Below are 24,122 nucleotides of genomic sequence, written 5' to 3'. Positions count from 1 at the left end.
AGAATAATTTAAAACCTTCACCAAATTCTTAGATTCACAAGATTTTAATGTGTACCTTTCTAAAAATAAATAGAGCACACAAAATTAATCATCAACATGAAATTTTTGATCTTTAAGTATTTGGAAATGGAAAGATGTTTATCAATATCTTGTAACCTCGTATTAACCTGTCAAGACATTGAAATGCAATTATCCACGTCTACTTAAATTCGATAGAAATAAAGAGAATATTTAATTTGGATGGTATTTCTTGAAGGTACTTAAATCACCTTAAAATAGTTTCATTAAACTCGTTATTCAGCACCCAAAAAAATGATTGTTAATGACAAAGAAGAAGCACATCAATTTATGAGTTTTAACGTAAAAGTGTTAAAAATGTTAAACCTTTGGTTGGATGATGGAAATTTAGATGAGTTGAAATGGAGAAGTTGGAAAACATATTCGATTTATATTTTCTTACTCCCCAGTTTAATTCCGTTATTTCTAGAAGTCATTTTTGTTTTTACTGGTTAGTTCATTCAAGATACATTTAAAATATTAATATGTTCTTTTATAGAACCTGAAGCGGATATCGTAATAATTTTTCAAGTGATATTAGCTGCCGTTTGCGTTGCCGGAAGTATGTACATGACAGTGTGCTTCTTATCTAATCGAAAAACCATAAAAGTAATCATCAATTCGATCGGAAATTTTCAAAAATTTACTAAAATATCCAACACAACAAATAATAATTTAATTGAAAGCGATAAAAAAATATCTTTTTTCTCGAAGGCTTTCATGATTTACACCATTTTGGGGATGTTAATTTATGTAACAGCACCCACCTTAAATTTAAGTAAATGTGAAAAGAACAAACCGTTTTACATGAAAAACTTAGGTATTCCTTGTGGTGTTATTGTCCGATTTCGATTACCCTTTCGATACGATTCGTGGCCAGTTTTTCACTTTTATGTAATACATCAATTTTTAACGGCCGGAATGGCAAGTTTGGTCATTGTTAATTCGACCGTGTTAATTTCCGGTTTATTAAGACACGCCGTTATACAATTGAAACAATTAAAAGAGGATGTTTTAAATATTTCTGAAAATGATAAATTCATAATGAAGGATAAATTGAAATTTTGCGTTAAATATCACCACGAAATTATTAAGTAAGTTTATTATAAATTAAATTAGTATAAGTATATATTTATAAGTATTGCATTTAAGTTTTATAGATGATATAAATCGAGCTTTTGGAAGTCAACTTGTGGTATACGTTACATTAACATCATTGGTAATAAGCGTTTTGGGATTTGAAATTCTTATGGAACAAGATTTGTTTGAATCTATGCGATATTCTATGCATTTATCAGGATGGTTTATCTTGTTGTACACGATATGTTTGAACGGGCAGTATGTATTAGATGAGGTAATTTATTTATATTTGTTTTGTTTTATTTATTTATTTTGATGGTTTCAGAGTCTTGAAATCTCAGCTGCAGCTTATAACACTAATTGGTACGAATGCCCTGTAGAGATTCAAAGAGATATCTCGTTAATAATGGTTAGGGGACAAAAACCTTTAACTTTGAACGCATTAAATTTGGGAAATCTATCGAAAATAACATTTTTAAAAGTAAGTGATTATTTAGATTCCTTAGTTAAGGCGAGATGCATTAGGTTACTTTACTAATTGCTAGCAGAAGTAGTTACTAGCGGTTTTTATGAATTTATGATTCTAAAAAAAACTATTATTTATACGTTTGTTCTTTCTGAGGATAACTACCATTACCATAGTCATTTCCAAAGCTATTTATTTATTTAATGCATACAGTTGAGCACAAAAACGGGACGAACCTAAGGCACCGTGCCTCAAAGATAACAACAGAATAAAATATATCGATCAAAATATATAGAATTTAATGATCAGCTTTACACGCCACAATTATCAAACGTTTAAACGAGCGGAGCGAGAGTTCTGAAAGATATTCGTACGTGGAGTAGGAATGTAAAATAAATAATCGAGCCGAAGACACCGGGGAGGAACACGAAAATTGAGGACCTCAAGAAGGCTAGGAGACTCAATACTACCATTAACGATTTTATGGAATGTTGAAGCATCACCACATGAACGACACTGACGGAGCGATAAGAAGTTGAGGAGGCACAGGCTGATCAATGTAAGCGATGTTACTTTTAAAACATAAATACTTTAGGAATTTCTTTTGAATCCTTTCTATTCTGGATATATATGTTTGATATTGGGGATTCTAAACGGAGCTGCAGAAGCTTAAAACGCTATGCACATACGCAAAATACAATGTTCTTATAGCATAAATATTTGTAAAATTTTGCGTGATTCTCATAACGAAGCCAAGCATACGCCAAGCCTTAGAAGCAGCTCCATCAACGTGGCCCTCAAACGTTAGTTTGACATCACCTAGGTCATAATCGTATCTGATCGTGCCTGTCTTCCTTGTAAAAGAAACAACATTACATTTTTCAGGGTTCAGTGTCAGGAAATTTGAGCTGTAATAAATACGTAGCGCATCAATGGCGCGCTGTAGCCTCGAACAATCCAAAGGTGAAGAGACACGTGTAAAAATTTTTAAATCATCAGCATACATCAAGCAATTAAGCAATTAATTTTGATATAAATAATAAATAGAAGAGGTCCTACCTAAGTGACTCCTTTGCGGTACACCGGAAATAAGAATCATGCTGACCATTGATATCCACCTTTAGAGTTCTTCCACGTGTATAGGAGGCAAACAAACGCACAAGATGTTCGTCAATATCAAACATACGAAGTTTTGAAAGAAGCAGAGCATGATCCACTCGATCGAAAGTCTTACTAAAATCAGTATAAATGGAGTCAACCTGAAAGGAATCATCCATAGAGTTTAAAATATAGGGTTTCCCAAAACTCCCGGGACGCAGCTATAAGTTTTGAGCGAGTGAAGGAAAAAATTTGAAAATTTAGGGATCACTAATGAATCATAAAAACTACATTTTTAGAAAACTTAGAATTTCCATACGATGTAGAGTTTTTTTAGGGGACGACCACCCCTACATTTTTAAATAGCAACCCCTATCGAGTTTTACCTTATTTTAAAGGCAATGGAAAAAGAAACACAACACCATAAACCAAATCCCGATATCTTAATTCTTTCAAGAATTATGAGGGGTTGACTACCAAATAGGAAAATGGCAATTGAACGTAGGTGACTTCGAAAGAAGGTTTGAAATCTGTGAAATAGTACGTGAAAAATGTGATGTTGACAGACATTTTCTTTTGAACGTTGTTTTCTCTGATAAGGCTACTTTTTACTTGAATGGTAAGGTTAATAGGCACAACTGTCGTTATTGGAGTGACGAAAATGCACGTTTAATAAGAGAAGGTCATACTCAAAGACCGCAGAAAATTAATGTACGGGCTGGTATTATGGAAGAGAATGTAATTGGTCCATTTTTTATTAATGGAAATTTGGACGGAGACAGATACCTGCATCTGTTAGAAAATCAAGTGGTTCCAAGTGTACGTGCCGTCTGTCCTAATGGTATTGACAATAAGTGGTTCTAACAAGATGGTAGTCCTCCCACATTTTAGTCGCGCAGTCCGAGACTTTTTAAGCCGTACGTTTCCAAACCATTGGATTAGCAGTAGAGGTGACATTGAGTGGCCACCACGATTTCCTGATCTAACACCACTAGATTTTTTTCTTTTGGAGATTTTTGAAAAGTAGAGTGTATGCAACAAAACCAGAATCAATCAATGATTTGGAAAATCGCATACTTGAAGAACCACCAATATCACTTAGGATAGCTCCTGGTGGTTCAAATCTATGAGCGTTTGGGTTATTGCGAGACCGAAGAAGGTTGACAATTTGAACATTTGTTATAAAAATCGTAATAAAAGTGCAAAAAAGCATGAAAACATTTTGTTTTCCCATTCGGTAGTCAACCCCTCATAATTCTTGAAAGAATTAAGATATCGGGTTTTGGTTTATGGGGTTGTGTTTCTTTTTTCATTACCTTTAAAATAAGGTAAAACTCTACAGGGGTTGCTATTTAAAAATGTAGGGGTGGTCATCCCCTAAAAAACTCCACATTGCATGGAAGTTCTAAACTATCTAAGAATGTAGCTTTTATGACTCTTTAGTGATTCTCAAATTTTGTTCTTCACTCGTTCAAAACTTATAGCTCTGTCCGGGGAATTTCCGGATTTAAAGATTACATGAGCCTCCTTCCAAACACGTGGAAAAACTCCAGATCGAATCGACCGGTTATATACAGGTGTTCCGTGACTCGACCGACAAACTCATACCATATATTCAGGGGATCATTACGAACAAAAAATGGTATATCACCTATTCCTCTTTGTTTAGGAGATATCGATATAAAAATAAAAATGATAAAAGAAAATTAACACAAAATTATAGCAGCTGTTACGAAAAATTACGAAAGCTAATATAACGCTACGTTATTCAAAGGCGGAATATAAACACAACAAACATGAATCAATGAACTGCCACTACGCATTGTTATGCCAATAGCATCCAGCCCGACAAACCAATCGAAACGTCGGATTACTGAGTACGCCGAAGATACGCCGAACAAAACGCCTCTACCCAACAAATTATTAAATGCGTTATTATATATAACATGTACGAATCCGGAAAAACCTCTGCCGAATATATCCCAGGATGCAGCCAAGTCTCCGTCAGAAAATAACGTCGTGATCAGAGTTTAACACGTTATTGGATAATGTATCCAACTTAGTTCTAAGGCCGCGTACATTTTTGGTAATAAAATGTAATGGCAGACATTGTAAATTATACATGGTACATAATACTTGCATGACAATAGACCTGTCTACATCCTGCTCACATCGGCATCACTTTGAATGTGGATAGGGCGTGCGTCATTACTCTTCCTGACGAAGATCTGGCAATTCCTGGTCCAAACATACTTATAAGATTTTTCTTTGGCTTTACCAAAAAGGATTTTGTTGGCTGGCGTTAAATGTTCATTAATAAAGCAACAATCAGTAACACCCTGGACGAGAGTTCTGGGGAGGACCCAGCAACCACCGACTTCTTCTTTAATTTCGCAGCAGCAAGAAATTTATCACGCACAAGACGACTGCAGAAACGCACAACAACAGCCTTTGGAGCACTTCGACGACTGATGACCATTACCGTTTAGACCGTGAGGAACGCGATGGACAGCATCCACATCAACAGTCGAAATCGGAACGTCAAGGGAGGTACCCATAGTCTCGACCATCGCAATAAAGTTCTCAGAAACGCCTCGGATCTCAAGGTTGCTGCAGCGGGAATATTGCTCTAAATACGCCACGCGTTCCGATAGCTCAGTAACTGGCTTCTTCAGAAAAGCATTCTCGGCATTCAGCCTATCGATCATCTTCAGCTGCTCCTGCACTTCCTTCATGGATACCTCGAAACCAGAGACCCTTTGGCAGCAAAACTGGACCGAGTCTACCAAAGTATCGTGGCTTGCACTCATATTACGCATCTCCCTCACAATATTGAAAACAGCTTCAAGAGTAATAGGGCTGCGACACACTATCATTGTCATGAGAGGGAACATACTCATAGTGAAATTCAAAAGAAAACCTTGAATTTAGTGCCATTTTTAAATCGAACCATAAAAGTCTCTATGCTGTTCAAATGCGTTATATTTTATCTTGCTATTGAAAATGTTACTAGAAATCAGAAAAAAAAATTACTAATATGTTGGGCATTTAACATTTTTTTTTATTTTCAGGTTTTAAGCTCGTCTTATTCTTATTTCACTCTTTTTGTAAATGTAAAAGGAAGATCTAGATAAATAAATCTAAATTATCAAGATTATTTATGTAAAATATTTATAGGCACTGCTTATATATTCTTAGGACTGGAAAATATTTCAGCTACTGGATTGTAGAATGTTAGAAAAGTCTAGATACAGTAAAATATCTCAACACAAAATTATTTTTAATAAAACGTTTTGATTTACCATGCAATAATTATTATCCTTTTAATATGGTATGGAGGCATTAAGGCGTGCTGAAGGCTAAAAATTTGAATTATTCTGTACAAATTTAGTCATTTATTGAACACATCATTAAGGAATTAAGATAAAAAAACAATATATATTATATAATTTAAAAACAATTAAAATAACTGTTACAGTTAAGACACTTTTTTCTTATCTCTCGCATCCAGCGCTTTTAATATTTCACTTCCAAGTGCCGCACCCAAAGGTGGCGGTACCGCATTTCCAATTTGTCTATGTTTTTTTAGTACGGAACCAACAAATTGGTATCTGTCTGGGAATCCCTGACTTCGCGCACATTCCCTTACACTAACTACTCTATGTTGATCAGGATGTAACACTAAATAAAAAAAATGTTGAAAAGAAAAATAAAAATATATTTTTTATTCACCTTTTCCTTGTTTTCCCATTGGTTCTGGATTTGTAACTGTTGTACTAAAGAATCCATCCCATTCTAACCTCCCATAAAGTCCCGCCCAATGATTGTGCCTATCACCTGTATGGGGTAAACACCATGGAATTAACGTATCAGATTGTTTATCAGCTGGATCGCATCTTATTCCTTTTCCGGTTGTGCATTGGCATACACCTTTATTAGGTTCGTCTTTGGATTGTTTTTTAATTCTAAAAAAATTAAACTTAAAAGATGTATGTAAAGTATAATACTTTAAATATTTACCTATAAGGATATCTTAACTTTTTCGTGTAATTTCCATCACTTAATCTAACTTCTATATTTGGTAAATCTCTCCAATCTGATCCTGGTGCTAATGGAATATAAGTCATTCTCGCCTCTACTAAAGGCGTCATTTCTTTACAAATATGATCCCGAACCAAATCACCTTCGCCCTTTCTCATTAATTTTTGAAAATGAGACATCGGTTCTGCATCATATTGAATTTCTTTTTGGTTCCATCCATTTTTTATATCTGGAAGGTCGGACATTGCATCGCGAACTGTTGTCATTCGATACGGAGCAGAAGACGTAAATTGACAACCATTAACAAATCTTTGGTTATCAACGGCGATCGAAAGCAAACAACCCCTCTTATTAAAAACATGTCTTGGTTCGGGGTACTTTGGTAAAACATATCCTGGAGCTGCAGCCATGATTATTAAACGTCTTCGCGTTTGAGGAACTCCGTAATGTCCAGCTTGTACTATGCCGAAAGTTACTTGATAACCCATCGCCACCAAACAACGTAATGTTAATTTTAAAACCATACTACGATTATGACTTACGAAATTTCGAACGTTTTCTAAGATAAAATATTTTGGCCTGGAAAATATTTCAAGACAATTATTAAGCTATAAGAATAATAATTAATTTTTACCTGTAATAATCACAATAACTTAAATATGATACAACCAAAGAATTCTTAAATCTTGAATATTGTCCAGCATTAAACCTATTCATGCCAGAAAAACCTTGACAAGGTGGTCCCCCAACGAGCATTTCAACATCACCTTTTTTGGGCATTCTCTTTGCATATTCAGTTTGGTCAAAAACTCCTTTTAATAACTCATTACAGTCTTCGGTGAAAACTAAAGCATCTGGATTATTCAATTTAAACGCTTGAGCGGGTTCAATTTCCTTCTCAATAGCCCATTTTGTAAGTGCAATTCCCGATTGGTGTAAACCTAAAGATAAACCTCCACACCCGGCAAAAACATCCATACATTGTAATGGCTTCGATATTTTCGGCCAAATTTTTGGAAGTTCGTCATCTATACATTTATTTTGAGAGTTTATTTTTTTGGATTTATTTTTTCCTTTTCCTTTTTTAGGCATATTTCGTAACGTTTGGGTTTCGATTACTTTTTCAGGTAAATCAAGTATTTTATGGGAAAATTTGTCGTACATTTTATTAAAATAGAATCGATCTGGACCTAAACTACTCCATTCTGCAACGGGTATTTCTAAGCTATCACCATAAGTTAAGTAACATTTTCCAGCAATATTATCAAATGAAACAATAATTTCTGTGTGTAAAAATGAAATTAAATAAATTTAAGTTGAAAATAATAATTTTAAATATTTACTTTCTTCACTCCAATATAAATAATTAAGATCTTCTTGATATGTTACAAATATTCCACGATGTGTATTTTCCGGTCGATAAAATTTTCTGACTTCTACTTTAATATCTTTAGCATTTGAATTTTCGATGATATTTTCAATTACTCCTATACAAAAGGGTTGAGGTGTGTCACTGTTGCCTTTTTTAACAAAATCGGATGTTTTTCGATAGTACTCAGTGTAAAGATCTTGATCTGCTTTCGTTTCAGACTAGAACATAGTTTGATAAGCATAATTTGTTGCCTATGGTTAGAGACTAAATCAAGTGACTTAATTTAGGTAGTAAGTAGTTTTTTCCAAAGCCTCAGCAATTTTTGTGCGCAATGTTGCAACTTTTTCGACGTTCACTCTGTACGGATGTACAATCATGTTCACGGGAAACGCACACTCAAGGTCAAGTGCTGTTGTGAGATCCGACATGCCGCTGGCTCGGTTGGCTAAACGGGCTGAGTCGAACGCCTACGAGCCACGAGCTTCGTCTGCGCTCGGCTCAGCCCGTTTAGCCAGCGGCATGTCGGATCTCACAACAGCGTTTGACCTTGAGTGTGCATTTCCCGTGAACATGACTGTACAAGAAACACTACTATCTAAATTCAGTCGCATGGCTTGGTCTCCTGCGAAACCTACAGAAACCAAGACAGTTGCCTAACATTTGATAGCTGAGAGACAAAAACGTAGGTGCGTAATAGCTCTTATTCAGTTCTTCCATACTCATAAATCAGTCGGACGATTAAAAATGAGTGGAACAAAAAAAAAAAGATATTATATGGAACTATTACATAGAAAAAAAAAAAGAATTAGGAAAGAGCGGTAGTCGAGCTATTTGTAAAAAAGTTATGGAAGGACAAAGAGATTAAAGGACCCTGAGAAGTGCAACCGACACAATAAAAGAAATCTAGAAAACTCGTGATAAGGCTTAGAAAAGATTTTGAGTACTAAAAGCAGACGAATCATGGCAATATTATAAAGATATGAGGAATTATGTAAAAGGTGCTATAAAGAGAGAAAGGAAAGCATTATTGTACACAATTCCAAACAAATCCTTGGGTTGGATTGAAAAAATGTTGAGTTATAACTCGTGTAACTAGCAGCATTCCTAAGCATCTCCTCAAGTGTATTCATTATTGACATTCATTTGTATAATTTTTATATGAATAACCTTTAAATATTTAAAATAATTATTTTTCGTTTTTTTTTTGTCAGTTTGGGAAATTAATTCTTTCCTTAAGTTTTTTTTGTTAATTTATTACTGTAATCAGTTTTAGATTTTGTTTTCCCTATATTTTTATTTACTTTAGTTATCATTATTTTCGTTTATCTTATTATCTCCGTTCTACAGAGAATAAAGAGTTAAGTGCATCTACTTCAACCAGATCGCTTCGACCAGAAAGCGCAAATCGTATCATTTACAGATTCTCAGTCGGTAGTTGCGCATAAAAGTAAAAAACTATAAACAGGAAAAAAGATTTCGAACAAATGCAGATGAAAAAGAAAAAATAGACAAGAAAATCGCAAAAGTAGGTATTGCTAAGACTTGGTTACAATCCTTCTTCAAGGAACACAATTTCCACAAGACTTTTAGAAGAAATTTATAAGAAAGAAAAAAGTGTGTATGTAAATACAGTTTTGGTACTTTTTTGCAAAGTGTGCAACAAATCTGTCAGCCGAGAAAATATTGTCGGTAAATCAGCGTCTAGCAAGTTTAAAACACATAAAACTGGAGAAAAGAAATAATGAGAAGAAAATTATTCGGGCTGAATGTTCCACATCCAAATCAAAAGATGTTCAATTTGCAAAAGATGTAGCGCATTAATTTCTGATATACCTCTATATAAAATGCGCAACATTTCTAGAATCATACACAGAGTACAAAGTACCATCGGAAAATAACCTTCGCACAAAATATATACAGGGTGTTTCGGTGACTCGGGGAACAAATGTAACCTAGTATACTAGAGTGAAAATGATGACGATTCATGTAAAAAAAATTAGTAATAGTCCTCAAATTGCCAAGATACAGGCCATCAAAGTTATGAAATTTTAACACATTTTTCTAAATATCTTAAACACTATTTATGGTAAAGCGTTGAAATTTGGTACAGTGTAAACTAATATCACGTAAAATCATTAGGCAATTTTTGAGTTGGATCGGTACGCGGGAACAGTGCTATACAGGCTGTTCCTAAACTTTGTTTGCTCAGAACTTTTTTATTCTATTATAACCCTACATTTATTTTTGCAGTTTCTAATAGTAAATTTAGTTTAGAATCTTTTATCACTCTTAGAGAATATTGATAAAAACCACCGTTTTCGTATTAAATGCAAAAATGTTAGGCTCCGAATTCAATAACACTAAAAAAAAGAAATAAATAAATAATCTGAATTGGCAATGACGAGTGAAAATCGAACTGAGCTGTCATAACTATTATGTATGCAACATGTCCAAGTGTAGATTTAGCTAAATCATATTTTTAATTTGTTTTAGTTGGTTTAATAAAAGAATTCAAAAACAATAAATTAAAAATCAACAAAAAATAAACAAAAAAACGACAACACTAACAGGAATAATAAAAACATACATAAAATAACAAGACAAGTAATAAAAAATACTAAAGGAAATGTTCAAAAACTTAGATTTCCTTTTTTTTTAGTGCTACTAATGAAATCGGAACCCAACATTTTTGCATTTAACACGAAAACGGTGACTTTTATCAATATTATCTAAGAGTAATAAAAGTTTCAAAATTAAATTTGCTATTAGAAACTGCAAACATAAATGTACGGTTATGATAGAATAAAAAAGTTTTGTACAAACAAACTTTAGGAGCACCTGTATAGCATTGTTCCCGATGACCGATCCAATTCATAAATTGCCTAACGATTTTACATGACATTGATTTACACTGTATCAAATTTCAACGCTTTACTGTAAATAGTGTTTAAGATATTTGGAAAAATGTGTTAAAATTTCCTAACTTTTATGGCCTACATCTTTGAAATTTGAAGACTTTTACTAATTTTTTTTTACATGAATCGTCATCATTTTCACTCTAGTATATATGGTTAAATTTGTTCCCCGAGTCACCGAAACACCCTGTATAGAAATGCATCAAGAAGCGACCGCTTTTTGTGGATTTCAATCGACGAAACAACAGACGCAACAGAAAGATATGTGGCAAATGTCATTATTGATATTTCGGATCATGATGAGTTGATCGCTAAACAACAATTTTTGTTTCATGCTTGATAAAGCGAATCATAGCACTATTGCAAGGCTTTTCGATGATTCTATAAAGTTTTTGGGTGAGACTATTAACAGAGACATGATTTTACTCCTTGTATCAGATGCTGATCTCTACATAGTAAAAGCAGCGCAGACCAAACGTTTTATCCAAAAGTGACACACTCAACTTGTTTTGCACACGGCCTTCATCGAGTTTGTGAGCAAATTCGAGGTATGTACAGGATGGTTCAAATTCGATGTTCGAATAGGCTAACTCGGAAACTATAAGAGTTAGAAAAAAAGTAGCTTACATGTCATGATCTCGTTTTTCGAGAAACTGCTAATGCCAAAAAACTCAAAGCGCTATCGTCTCAAAATTGAAAATATCGTAAAACCAGCAAGTGCAATTACCTTGGTTATTACTATAGGTGGAGTATTATAACTAAGACATTATATGGACACTTTATTACAGAGAATTTGATGACAAGTCAGAAAAAATTTTTCAGATTTTGAGATATCATGCCAATTTTCGTTTTTTTTTAATTGAAACAACCACTGATTATTCGCTTATTAAATTCGTTATTTTTTTCTGATTACAAAAATATAGGGTTCAACAAGTCTGTTTCTTATTGTTTTAGAATAAAGCTAAAAATAAATTCTGTTTTAGTGTCATCAAAGAAATTAAATTTACAGTTTCCTGTAAATTATAACTAAAAATTAAGAAGCATATTTCTGATATTTGAAACAAATACATTAGTTGAACTATTTAATTTATATTTGTTTTACACAAAAGTTGGAATAGATTGCATTATTTCGTCTTAGTTATAATACTTCACCTATAATAATAACCAAGATAATTGCACTTGCTGGTTTTTCGATATTTTCAATTTTGACCTCTAGGGGAAAAACAAAAGATGATAGCGCTTTGAGGTTTTCGACATTGGAATTTATTTAAAAAAAGAGATCGAGACATGTAAGCTACTTTTTTCTAATTCTTATAGTTTCCGAGATAGCCTATACGGACATCGAATTTGAACCAGCCTGTACACTCACGTCGACCAGCTTATCGCCAATGTGAAGAAAGTATGTTTAAAAGCGGCGTCAAGGGTAGCAATTTTTAACGGAATAGCGCCTTGTCTTGCTCTTCCTCCAGAATCAGTAACTATTCGCTGCGGATCATGGATTGAAGCGGCCGACTCTATGCCACTAACTTCGAAATAATTGGGAATGTGTTTGATGCATTAGATAAAGAGATAAAGACGCTATGTCAATCAAAATTTCAAAGGACCTACTAAATGACAATACAATAAAATGAGGTTGATGTAGTGACACAAGCTCAGGACTTAATTAATGGCATAAACAGTGAAGCTGCTAAGTTAGTAAAGAAAAAAATGGCTATGAGTATGTCAAAAAAACATGGTTTTTCTATTTTGAAAGAAATTTTTACATGTTTGAGTAAAGGATCCACAGAAACAACCTCAGTGAAGCACTAGCATTTCAATTTGCACCTATAACTTCAGTGGAAGTGGAACGAAGTTTTTTAAGATTTGTCATTTATTGTAATCAAAATTTAAGCTAAATCTGTTTCTGTTTTATTTTCTATTTCTTTCTATTTGTCTTTTGTGTTTTCTTCAATATTTTCTAATTCTGTTTTAGTTTTTTTATAAGTTAAACTAATAAATATCTCGTGTATACAGGGTGTATCCGAATGACTGCAACAAACTTCAAGGGGTGATTCTTTAGTGAATTTTAAGGGTACTTTGATATATGAACCATCTAGGGCGACTTCGGCTCCCCTAAGGAGCTACACCCCTTCAAAAATGGCGGAAAATTTTGGTTTAATTTTTTTTTCTCAAAAACCATAAACGCTAGGAAAATGAAATTTGGCGAATATGTTTAACTCATAATAGGGCACGTTTTGACCCTATTTGTACTTTCAACCTACCCTTCTAAACTACTAAACGTAACCACCCCCGTTCAATTTATGCCTAGATTTTTTTATGCAGATGGTAAATACATTTAAAAAAAATTTACTTACATAGGTAGATGAAAGTATCCTAAAACTTTTTTGTCTCTCTAAAATTTTTACAAAAACGACTAATTTTTGAGAAAAAAAATAATAAAGCAAACACTGCCCGTTAAACAACGAGGTTGTTGATCAAAAGTTGGAATGAATTTTTATTGAAAAAATCTTAGTAGGCTTTGTAATCTTTGTCAGAAATATTTTTGACGTTTAAATGTCAGTGTTTTTCTTACTATTATCATTGTTTTTCAAATAAAGTTCTATCGCATTTACGCTCGTTCACTCGACGTTTCACAATTTTAAATAAAACAATAATAATAGTAAGAAAACCACTAATATCTAAACGTCAAAAATATTTTTGACAAAGATTGGAAAACCTACTAAGATTTTTTCATTAAAAATTCATTCCAACTTTCGATTAACAACCCTACAGCTTAACAGTTAGTGTTTGCTTAATTAATTTTTTTCTCAGAAACTATTAACTTTTCGAAGAACATCAGAGAGGCAAAAAAGTTTTAGAATATTTTCATCCATCTAAATAAAATATTTCCTATGTATTTATCACCGTCATAAGAAAAATCTAGACAAAAATTGAACGGGGGTGGTTATGTTTAGTAACTTAGAAGAGTAGGTTGAAAGTACAAATAGGGTCAAAACGTGCCTTATTATGAGTTAATAAACATATTCCCCAAATTTCATTTTCCTAGCGTTTATGGTTTTTGAGAAAAAAAAGTTAATCCAAAATTTTCCGCCATTTTTGGAAGGGCGTAGCTCCTTAGGGGAGCCGAAGTCGCTCATGGTTCATATATCAAAGTACCCTTAAAATTCACTAAAGAATCACCCCTTGAAGTTTGTTGCAGTCATTCAGATACACCCTGTAGAAATAGATATCATTTTCATTTATTTACTTTGTTTAACCTCACCTACAGATTTAAAAGCTATCCATATTTTAATATTTAATTTCAATTTTTTATAGAGCATATTTTCATACTTAAACAGCATATTTTGATTTTAATCAATCATATATTGATCAATATTCCTGATATTGAGAAAACTTTAAAACAACTTTTACGTGCTGTTTGTTCTTCAGCTCCTAAGTATTGTTTTTCTAATTTACTAATTTTTAAATAAAGAATATGTTTATTTTCATTTTTCTTTTGATTTAAATAATTGATTAATATAAAAAATTGATTGATTTAAATCATTGATTAAAACCTTGTTTTAAATCAAGTTATTTAAATCAGACAAACCCTGCCTTCTTAGGCCCCTCTTACCTTAGGTGAATTTGAATTCTCTTCTGAATCAGAATCAAAATCATAAGTTTCTGGAATTAGATAAACACCGGTTCCAATTTTATAATTCTCCCCAAACCAAGAGATATAACCTTCTTTGTAGCAAGGTTTCGTTGTTTTCAACATAATCATTTTCCTCCTTTACAAAAAAAATCATCAAAAAACAATCTTTAATTAATATTTCCTTGATATTACTAACCTACAAGCTGAACAAGGACTAAAATCCTTTTCATCATCATCAATATTCTCGTCATCATCTTCAATTAAGTCCTCAAATCTCCCGCATGTCGCGTCGTATCTTTTCGAATAAAAATAATTTTGTCCGTCGTCTTCTAAAATTGGTGGCAACCTTTCAATACCACCCAATTCGAACCAATTTACCGGAGGGAATCTTCGTTCAACGAAAGCTTTACGAACGATACTACCAAGCGGTAAATTTTCGCACATATCGACATCAAAAAGTTCACGAGGATCGGATGTTTCGCCGAGGACCGTTTTTACGCCGCGTGTAAAGATATGAGCGTGGAATGTGGCAGCTCCAAACCCTCGCTTATCTTTCCACATATATGATATTTGTGCGATAAGAAGTGGTTCGTTTGGTTTCGAATGGTTCAACATTACAAAATCATCCGGTTTGACAATTGTATCACCTAAATTTTAATTTATTAAATTATTTGATCTAAATTAATAAGAGTGAAAAGCACTAACCAACTTGTGCTTCTTCATAATAAACCCTATCATTATTTTCAAATGATATCTCGCCGCGCCACTCCACTTTATGCAAAATCCGCTTTGAACATGGTTTTTCTTCCATTATATTCTTTACTTTTGTATCTTCAACAGTATCTTCGTCTATGTCATCATCTTCATTCTCTGATTCTGCAGCAGCGTCTTGAATTGCCATATTAGGGCAACTTCATTAAAGAATAAATATTATAATTATTAATGGAAGATAATTTTAAGAAAATTTACCGTCTAGTTTTACAAGCTTGTTTACTCTTCCCAGATCCGCCAAATTTCAACATGGAACGACAAAAAACGCATTTCCCACAATCAGAACTTTGGCAAGCTTCGCAAATACCACAACGTTTCTTCCTAGGCCCCTTTTCACCCGTTCCTTTATCAATTTGTTCGGCAAAAAACGTTTCGAAAACGTCTCTAACTAACGCTGTTGTTGTGGCTTTACTTCGAGATGGTTTCTTGTTATTCTTTATTTGGTCAGTAATCGCTTTAGAAATCTTTTTAACAAAAAGTTAGATTAACTCATTAAATGATGGACTAACACTTAATTTTTTAAGTGATTTACCTTTCGACTACTTGCTTTAGGATTTTTTTTAGATTTTTGAAATGTAACTCCAGCTATTTTTACCAAAGCTCGCATACAAGGAGTGGTTATTAACAGATCCTCTGCGTCGTTATCTGCGGAAGAATCAAAACTAACCACCTAAAAAAAAAACATTTTGAATATTTTTTTAAGAAGATATAATAAATGAAGAGATTACATGATCACAAACAAATTGAGCGTGTTGTAACAAAATCTCTTCGTTTAGATCTTCGGTAGTGGATAATCTTTGAAGGAGATCTTCGTAAGTTGGTGACTGCCAACCTTCGTCCATTAAAAATTCTATAACTAATTTCGTCAAGGCCATTTTTTGATTGACCTCAGTCATAAATTGTTGATACGCTGGCGATGGTGTCATGAGATTGTATTCTCCGAAACTGGTTGAAAATCCGATTATTGAGTTTTTACCACCATCAAATCCCCAAATATACCTTTCAAAAGAATAACAGAATGTTTAACATAGAAATTGTATGTAATAAGAGAGGGTGAAATAAACTATTTAATGAGAATTAAAGTTTTAGCCACTTGATAAAGATGAAAGTGAATCATGTACTTTAACAAAGTATTTCTTTAACTCTTACGATATCATAATTTTATTAATTTCACGAAGTTTATGAAGACATCAATGACTACCAGCATATAACTCCTCATAAATGATCATAAGTGGTTTATGAGAATTCAATCCAACGGGATTACCCCAGTATAAGAAATTAATTGAAACCTCACTGAACTCTTCCTTTGAATCTAGCCCCACAATAAGGACATTTAAATTGCCTGAGCTCAAAATAATCATTAGCTCCTTAAAACATATGCCCAAATAAGGACTTTGAAATTTTTCCAAGACAATGAAAAATGCCCCAGATAACCATGGTGTTGAAACCGAACAAAAACATAAATGACATGACACCTTACCGTGCAATAAGTACCATTGCTTTCAAAAGTATTTAAAAAACTCTTATTCAAAAAAGATGCTTTCTTAGACGTGTAGACAAAAAATAAATAAAATCTGCCATTCTTTGCATGATTTTGATTAATTCCGCTATATCTCAAAAACTGCAACAGATAGGTATAGGGACATGTATTCAAGATTTGTAGAGAATTAAATTCTCTATCTGATGCTAATGAAATATGGGGTGTTCCATTTAAAATTTTCGACTTTTTTTGCAATTAAATATGGTAAAACAGTAGTTATATTTTTGAACAGCCTGTATAAGATAGATCAATTTAGCCAATGACACTCTATTTAAGGAAATCCAAGCAGCAACTGTCAGAAATTTTAACTTTCTAGCTCAATCAGTCGTTAAGAAATCCAGATTTAAAGAACACGGTGTTAATTGCTAAAAAAAAGCTTCTAATTAAAATAACTCAAAAACTAAAAGCGGTAAGCGTCAACATATCTTATCAAAATCACCATATTTTGGTGTGTAGAATCAGACCACGCAATAAAAACTATATCATTCCATTTAAAATAACATCTTTATTTCGATACGTCGTTATGCAACACCCTGTATGTATAAAAATATTTTCCCACAACTTTTGTCTTTGTGTATCTCGGATTCTTAATGCCATTTATGTACTTTGCCGCTTAGGTGGAACAGCCTGTATAACGTCATACTGAAACCTGTTTGAGAATATGGAATTCAGTTATAAGGAACTGCCAGCTAATCAAATATCTTACAGATACAACAATTTAAATCTAAAACTCTCTGACAAAAATGTAAAAAAAAATGCACAAAATGCAAATTGCACCTGACTACTACTAAAAGATTGGAACGAAAGGATCTATAAGACCTATCCTTAATGGGATGAGGAATCTGTTAAACTGCTATCCATTTGCAAATTACGATACTATACAGGTTGTTTCTGTAAGTCGTGGAATAGTTTTAATCACAAATCGCGAGTCGTGTACAAATTTTTGGTTCTAAACACACAAATGCTTAAGATATGACCATTAATTTGACATATTGCTTTACGTGCGATTTATTTTCATGGGCGCCTACTAAGTTTTAATTAATGAAAACATTTCATAATCGAGGTTCTATCTTTTTGCGAATAACTCGAAAACGATGCGTCTAAGCAAAAATTTCTAAGAGTGAAAATAATTTTAAAATGAAATAGGCTTTCAGAATCAGTTGTAAAATTTAAACGATTATATTATGACATAATAAAAAAGTTTTAAGGATATAACCTTTGTGAACATCTTGATGATCCCATGGTTGCCTATTTTCAAAAGTGATCTTAAACGATTTTTCTTGATAAAATTGTTTATCAAGTTTTATCTTTCTAAGATAAAACATAATGAAAATATTTAAGAAAATGTTTAAAAATTTCTTAACTTTGAAAGCCCATATCTTAACCATTTATGAGTTTAGACTTGTGATGGAACGGATAGTGATTTTGCGAAAAGCCGGATGCCGGATATACGGCATAACCTTCAGCCGGTTGTCCGGTCGTTATAGTTATAATTTCTGGTGTATTTCTGAAGTAATAAGAAAGCTAACTAACGAAGCAACTCTAAAAAGAGGGTACTTTAATTAATAATTGGTGATATTTCCACAAGGATCCTTCAAGAAATCAATTTTATAATGAATATTGAAGTTATCGATAAAAATTGCAACATCGAAAATTTTATCAATACTTTAAATATTGTTTTCTCAAAAACTAAAAGTTATTTTTCAAAACGGGATGGTTCATTGGAAAGAGAACACTTTTATTAACACTTTGGGAAATTTTCATACTCATATATCCAGAAATCGATTTTATACGAATCTTTAAAACTTAATCGGCGAAAATTGCAAAATTCGAAAAAATTGTCGGTAATTTCAAAAATTTATTTCTCAAGAACTAAAAAGGATTTTTCAAAACGGCTTGTTGCATCAAAAAGAGGGTACCTTAATTAATAATTGGTGATATTTCCACAAGAATCCTTCAAGAAATTAATTTTATAATGAAGATTGCAAGATTTGTAAGTTATCGATGAAAATTGCAACATCGAAAATTTTAGCAATACTTCAAATATTGTTTTCTCAAAAACTAAAAGTTATTTTTCAAAACGGGTTGGTTCATTGGAAAGAGGACACTTTTATTAACACTTTGGGAAATTTTCATACTCATATACGCAGAAATAGATTTTATACCAATTTTTAAAACTTAATCCGTGGAAATTGCAAAATTCGAAAAAATTGTCGATGATTTTAAAAATTTATTTCTCAAGAACTAAAAGAGATTTTTCAAAACGGCTTTTTGCATTAAAAAGAGGATACTTTAATTAATAATCGAAAGTAATAACAGCGACAGTTGTGTTAGTAATGAATGTGATAATAAATTATAAGCGAAGAGAAGAAAACTAGACGAAACTGCAACAAGAGATTTTATATATCGTATTGGGATTGCTAATGATAAATAATGTTGTATTCAATGAAAAAAGTGCTATAATCATCATTTTAATTGTAGTATTTGTGATTAAAATTATGCCACAACTTATAGGAACACCTGTAGAGTAGTATTTGTTATAACCTTTAATTAAGTATTGTTTTTGGGCCCACTACTGAGTGGGTTCCTTCTGTGTAAGTCTGTGTTTTATTCCATATATTGTTAAACGTACTGTTTATTGTTATTATATGATTATATGCGATAGATTGCAGTAATAAAGGTGATAAAAAAATATGTATTGGAATGCAACAACTTTTTAACTAATAAATAATCTTATGCACACCAAAATATTATTTAATGTTACCCCACGAAACAAATACCTCTGTCATTTCAACAATAACAATGTACTAAATTTTTTGATACATTGATGCATATTTTAAGGTATTAGAAAAATAAATTGCATAATTCAATAGTAAGTTTGTTCCTTAAATGAATGTCCAGAAAATTATTTTATTTTATACTTGATTGCAGAAAAATGAACAATATGTTTTGGACAGTTTTAGTTAGAATATTATGCACTAACGTTAAAAACACTCTTAGGGTGTGCCCACACTTCGCGCGGCTGCCGCAAAATATGTGGACACACCCTTACAAGATTCTAATTGTTTAAGAATTAAGTCAAACAGATTGGATAGGATGTAGAGATTTTTGTAAGACAGATTGATTAAGTTGTAAACAAGTAGAATTGTTTCATTTGCAGATCATAAACCCCATTAAATTGCTTATTATTCTCTCACTATGTTCTTAGTGGCCTATTTTACGAAAATGGTGCTCACAATTTCAACATCAAACGAAACAAGTGTTCCAGTCTTCTATAAAGATAAAGATTCTACGTAATACCGTAATAAATGAGATGAGAAGAAGAATCAGCCAATATTTCTTAAATCATCTCACAACAATCTATTAAATGAATTTGATAATCTGACTAAATCTTTTACAAATTTGCAATGTGGATTGCTAATTATGATTTGTGGCTTGAATTAATTACTCAAAATGTATATTCTAATAAGGATTTAACAAATAATATTGTTCATGAATAAAAATTATGGGGTGGAAGCTTTAAATACACTATTGTGAGAGGTTTTGATCAAACTCTTGGATCATGCCAACATGGAAACTTTAAAAGCAGTGAAAGTAAGGGGCGAATTTGCTCTAAACAATAAATTGTTCTGCAACATATCTAAATAATCCAGTTATGGAATGTCATTATATAAATCCATAAAGTTAATATATATAAAGTTGCATATTGTTTTTCATAAAAATTAAGATTAATAAAACACAAAAATATTTTCCAAATACAAATTTGTCATACAACCAATGACGGCTTAACAAAGTAAAATAAATATAATAATTAATAAAACCCAATTCATTCTGATAAACAAATCTGCTAAAACTATTTATTTACCATTCATTAATTGGACCTGCATCTTTAACAGGAATTCCATCATCTGGTAATGGATTATCATCATAAATTGGCTTTAAATATCCAGAAAAATATAAGTGTTTATTTTGTTGAATTAAACCAGTATCGAAAGGACATAGATGTCCATGTGAATCATAAACCGCAAAATAAGTTATCTAAACAAGATAAAACATGTATACAAAAACAGCGTTTGTAATAATGTGATTTTGTTACATTATTTGTAGGCCAACTATCTTGTTCATTGACTTCTTCTTCTTCACCGGTAAAAATCATTAATTTTTCATCAGTTAAAGCTACATATTCATCAGCAGCGTTGTTTGGATGTCCACCGTATGGGATAATCGCGTCTAAATATTGCTTGCAGGTATCACATCGAGCCATTTTAACTTCATCTTTTGGAATATCTACTTTTTCAATGTTTTTGCGTTTCTTTTCATGTGATGTACACTGTTTTTTCTTAACGTTCAAATCATCCTCGTAATCGTCGCAATCATTTATTGGACTCATAATTTATTAGATTAAAACAAACTTAAAATAGTTTAATTGGATTCACACATTAACCTAAAAAAACAAAAACATAACCTCAAAATATCGAAATACAATTGAAAACTTAAAACAAGTTGATTAATTTTTACAATTTGTTAACTTACTTTTTAAAGAACTAATTGGAATGTTACACAATAATTGAAACTAATTCAACGGACAAATAAATACATAAAACTGTTAACACTAAATTTAAAATAAGGTTATCAAAATCATCTGACAGTTTTGATGTTTGCGCGGGAAAAATAATTTGACGTTAGTGATGAATTTCAATTCTTAGATTAAGTTGGATATTTTAAATGAGATTGTTAAAATATATAATTGTTTTAATAATTAAAAAATTTTGATATTAATCATTATTAAAATATTAATAATAAAAATTTGGGTTTGAGTAGATTTTACCGCTAGATGTCGCTAATGGTATGGTTAAAATGGCGGTTATTTTAAACAATACAAAAGTTTTATTAATACTAACAATGCTTTTATTAAATCTGATTTTTAATGAAAAACACAAATGCAATATATCATATTGTTTATATTGCATATATGTGTCAGAAATAAAGATTTATGCAAAAATTATCAGTACCATTTTTTTTTAATTTCGTTTATTTATATCGTTATTTTCATTAATAATGTAGATTATCTACATTATCCAACTTCTTTTCGTGCAATATTGTTTCGACATATTTGTACACTACAAGCAAGTCAAAGTTACAGGTAAGTTTAGTTTAAATAAACGTGATTCCTAAATATTTTCAACGTTTACAGTCATTTTGAAAATGTTTGTACGAAAACGTGAAGATTTAAAAAACGGAACCTTTCTTCAAAAGAAAATGGAAAAATTTAAAAGGTACTTATATATTTAAAAATAAGTTTTTCATAAAAATTGTTTAAATTTAGGGCAAAATCGTTTAAAGAAAGATACAGAATATGGGATAAATCAGTTGCAGCTACAGTTGGAGCAATCTTTTTCTTAATAATAATCTGTTTAGCTACATATAAAACTTTAGAAATGGAGAACAGTGCTGAAAATTGTTTAAAAATAGTCTTTAAAAAATTATTTTCAGGAGATATCTCATATTGTAACTTAAAAAAACCCGAAGTAACTTGTGAAGGATTCGAAAATTTACAAGATGTTGAAAAAGAATTAGAAAGAATCCAGAACGAAACGGTAATCAGTATCAATTACGTCATATATTATACTAAACATAGGACCATTTTTCCATTAAATTTAGACATTAATTACGGAATTAAATTTAATAACTGAGATTGAAACCAAAATTCCGAAGCATTCGTTTAACCATTTAAACTTGAACCTACAACGTTTATCATTAGAAGGAATTGGCATAACAGAAATAGAAGATGAAGCATTTTCATCGAATTTTACGAAAAGTATTTCTACGTTGACCATAACAAAAACAAACGTAATATATTTCAACAATATACTTAATGGATTGTCATCATTGGAAACGTTTTTTCTGACTTGTCCATATAGACTTGAAACCCCAAATGTGGAACCAAATTTTGTACCAGCTTTTTTAGAACCTGTACAACTCACATTAAACGTATTACAGATAACGAGTTGTGTATTATCACCGAATGTTATTGAAAATCTTATTAAAACCAATGTCAGTTTAATTAAATTAAGTACTATTGATTTTGGATATTCACGTTTGGAATCATTAAACGCAAATTCTTTTATATCTACTCCTAATCTTATGCAGCTATATTTAAGGGGAGCGAATTTAAAACATTTGGAAGTTGGCGTTTTTAATAAATTATCATTTATAAGTCAAATTTATTTGGAAAGTAATAAATTAACCTACTTGCGTGAAGGAATATTTAGCGGAATTGAGAATAATTCAAATCTTAAAATATATATACATGATAATCCTTGGGATTGTACATGTGACTTAAATTGGTTAAAAATTGAATATGATAAGAATTCATATATAAATAAAGATAATAGAACAATATGTAAAAATACAGGTGAAATTTTTGATGATGCAATTTTTTGTGAAGAAACAACAACTGAAACCATATCAGAAACAACAACTAATGAAGTTTTAGAAACCACCAGTTATACATCAACTGAAACTTCAATAACGACAACAACCACAAATACGATTTATTTTAATAATTCAGATTGTTCGAACTCAGTAGATCAAAAGATTAACATTGTTAGAAGCGATTTCGATATTATTGTGTGTGAATTACAAGGAATTAATAATGCCACAATAGAAATGAAAATGAAGCAATATAATGTCGGTACAAAATTGATATGGTATGATAACAATGCCAGCATAGAGGAATTTAACATAGACATATACGATGGATCGATTGAAACTGTTTTTGCAAAATTTGACACAGTGTACAATATTTGTTTAGATCAAGATATGAATAATATTTCACCATCGAATTGTTTTGCATTTAAAACTCGTGAAGAATATTCTGAACGAGCATGGATAATAAACAAATTTAAAAACCATACTGTAATATTTCTTGTTATCATAATTATTGTTTTAATCGTTCTTGTTGTTACTGCAACATATTGGTGCGTACGATTAAATCCCACGTTGATAAGTGGGAACGAACGAGTTGTTATAATCGATAGACGTGTAGGTGTTGTGCCGTCGGATACGACAGATAGCTATTCAACACCATCTTGGCAATCTACTTTATCATCTGTCGGATCAACGTTGGGTTCAATTAGCGAAAGAAG

The 24,122-nt window shown here is 31.8% G+C and overlaps 2 protein-coding genes across 3 annotated transcripts; one reads left to right on the top strand and one right to left on the bottom strand.

The window, feature by feature from the left end:
• Positions 1–20: 20 nt before the first annotated feature.
• LOC111413479 (odorant receptor 49b-like) lies at positions 21–6,085 on the top strand. Of its 2 annotated transcripts, XM_023044472.2 has the most exons (5): positions 21–508; positions 557–1,151; positions 1,210–1,411; positions 1,463–1,618; positions 5,773–6,085. In XM_023044472.2, exons 1-5 carry the CDS (start codon positions 313–315, stop codon positions 5,833–5,835), a joined length of 1,212 nt encoding a protein of 403 aa, XP_022900240.1. In that variant the 5' UTR covers positions 21–312; the 3' UTR covers positions 5,836–6,085. The 2 variants fall into 2 exon arrangements, with proteins under 2 accessions (XP_022900240.1, XP_022900241.1); XM_023044473.2 differs by lacking the exon at positions 5,773–6,085 and having other exon boundaries at positions 1,210–1,395; positions 1,463–1,600.
• On the bottom strand, positions 6,074–21,618 carry LOC111413477 (DNA (cytosine-5)-methyltransferase PliMCI-like). Its single transcript, XM_023044470.2, has 14 exons — positions 21,508–21,618; positions 21,071–21,418; positions 20,840–21,012; positions 16,163–16,433; positions 15,967–16,104; positions 15,633–15,898; positions 15,369–15,574; positions 14,860–15,310; positions 14,643–14,799; positions 8,086–8,332; positions 7,377–8,025; positions 6,722–7,321; positions 6,434–6,666; positions 6,074–6,382 (listed from the first exon to the last, which is right to left on the bottom strand). Exons 2-14 carry the CDS (start codon positions 21,362–21,364, stop codon positions 6,180–6,182), a joined length of 3,888 nt encoding a protein of 1,295 aa, XP_022900238.2. The 5' UTR covers positions 21,365–21,418; positions 21,508–21,618; the 3' UTR covers positions 6,074–6,179.
• Positions 21,619–24,122: the final 2,504 nt, after the last annotated feature.

The sequence above is a fragment of the Onthophagus taurus genome, chromosome 2, assembly GCF_036711975.1.
Source record: "Onthophagus taurus isolate NC chromosome 2, IU_Otau_3.0, whole genome shotgun sequence".
In the NCBI taxonomy this organism is placed as follows: Eukaryota; Metazoa; Arthropoda; class Insecta; order Coleoptera; family Scarabaeidae; genus Onthophagus; species Onthophagus taurus.
The sequence above is the reverse complement of the archived record's forward strand: the minus strand, read 5'-3'. Positions and strand labels throughout refer to the sequence as shown.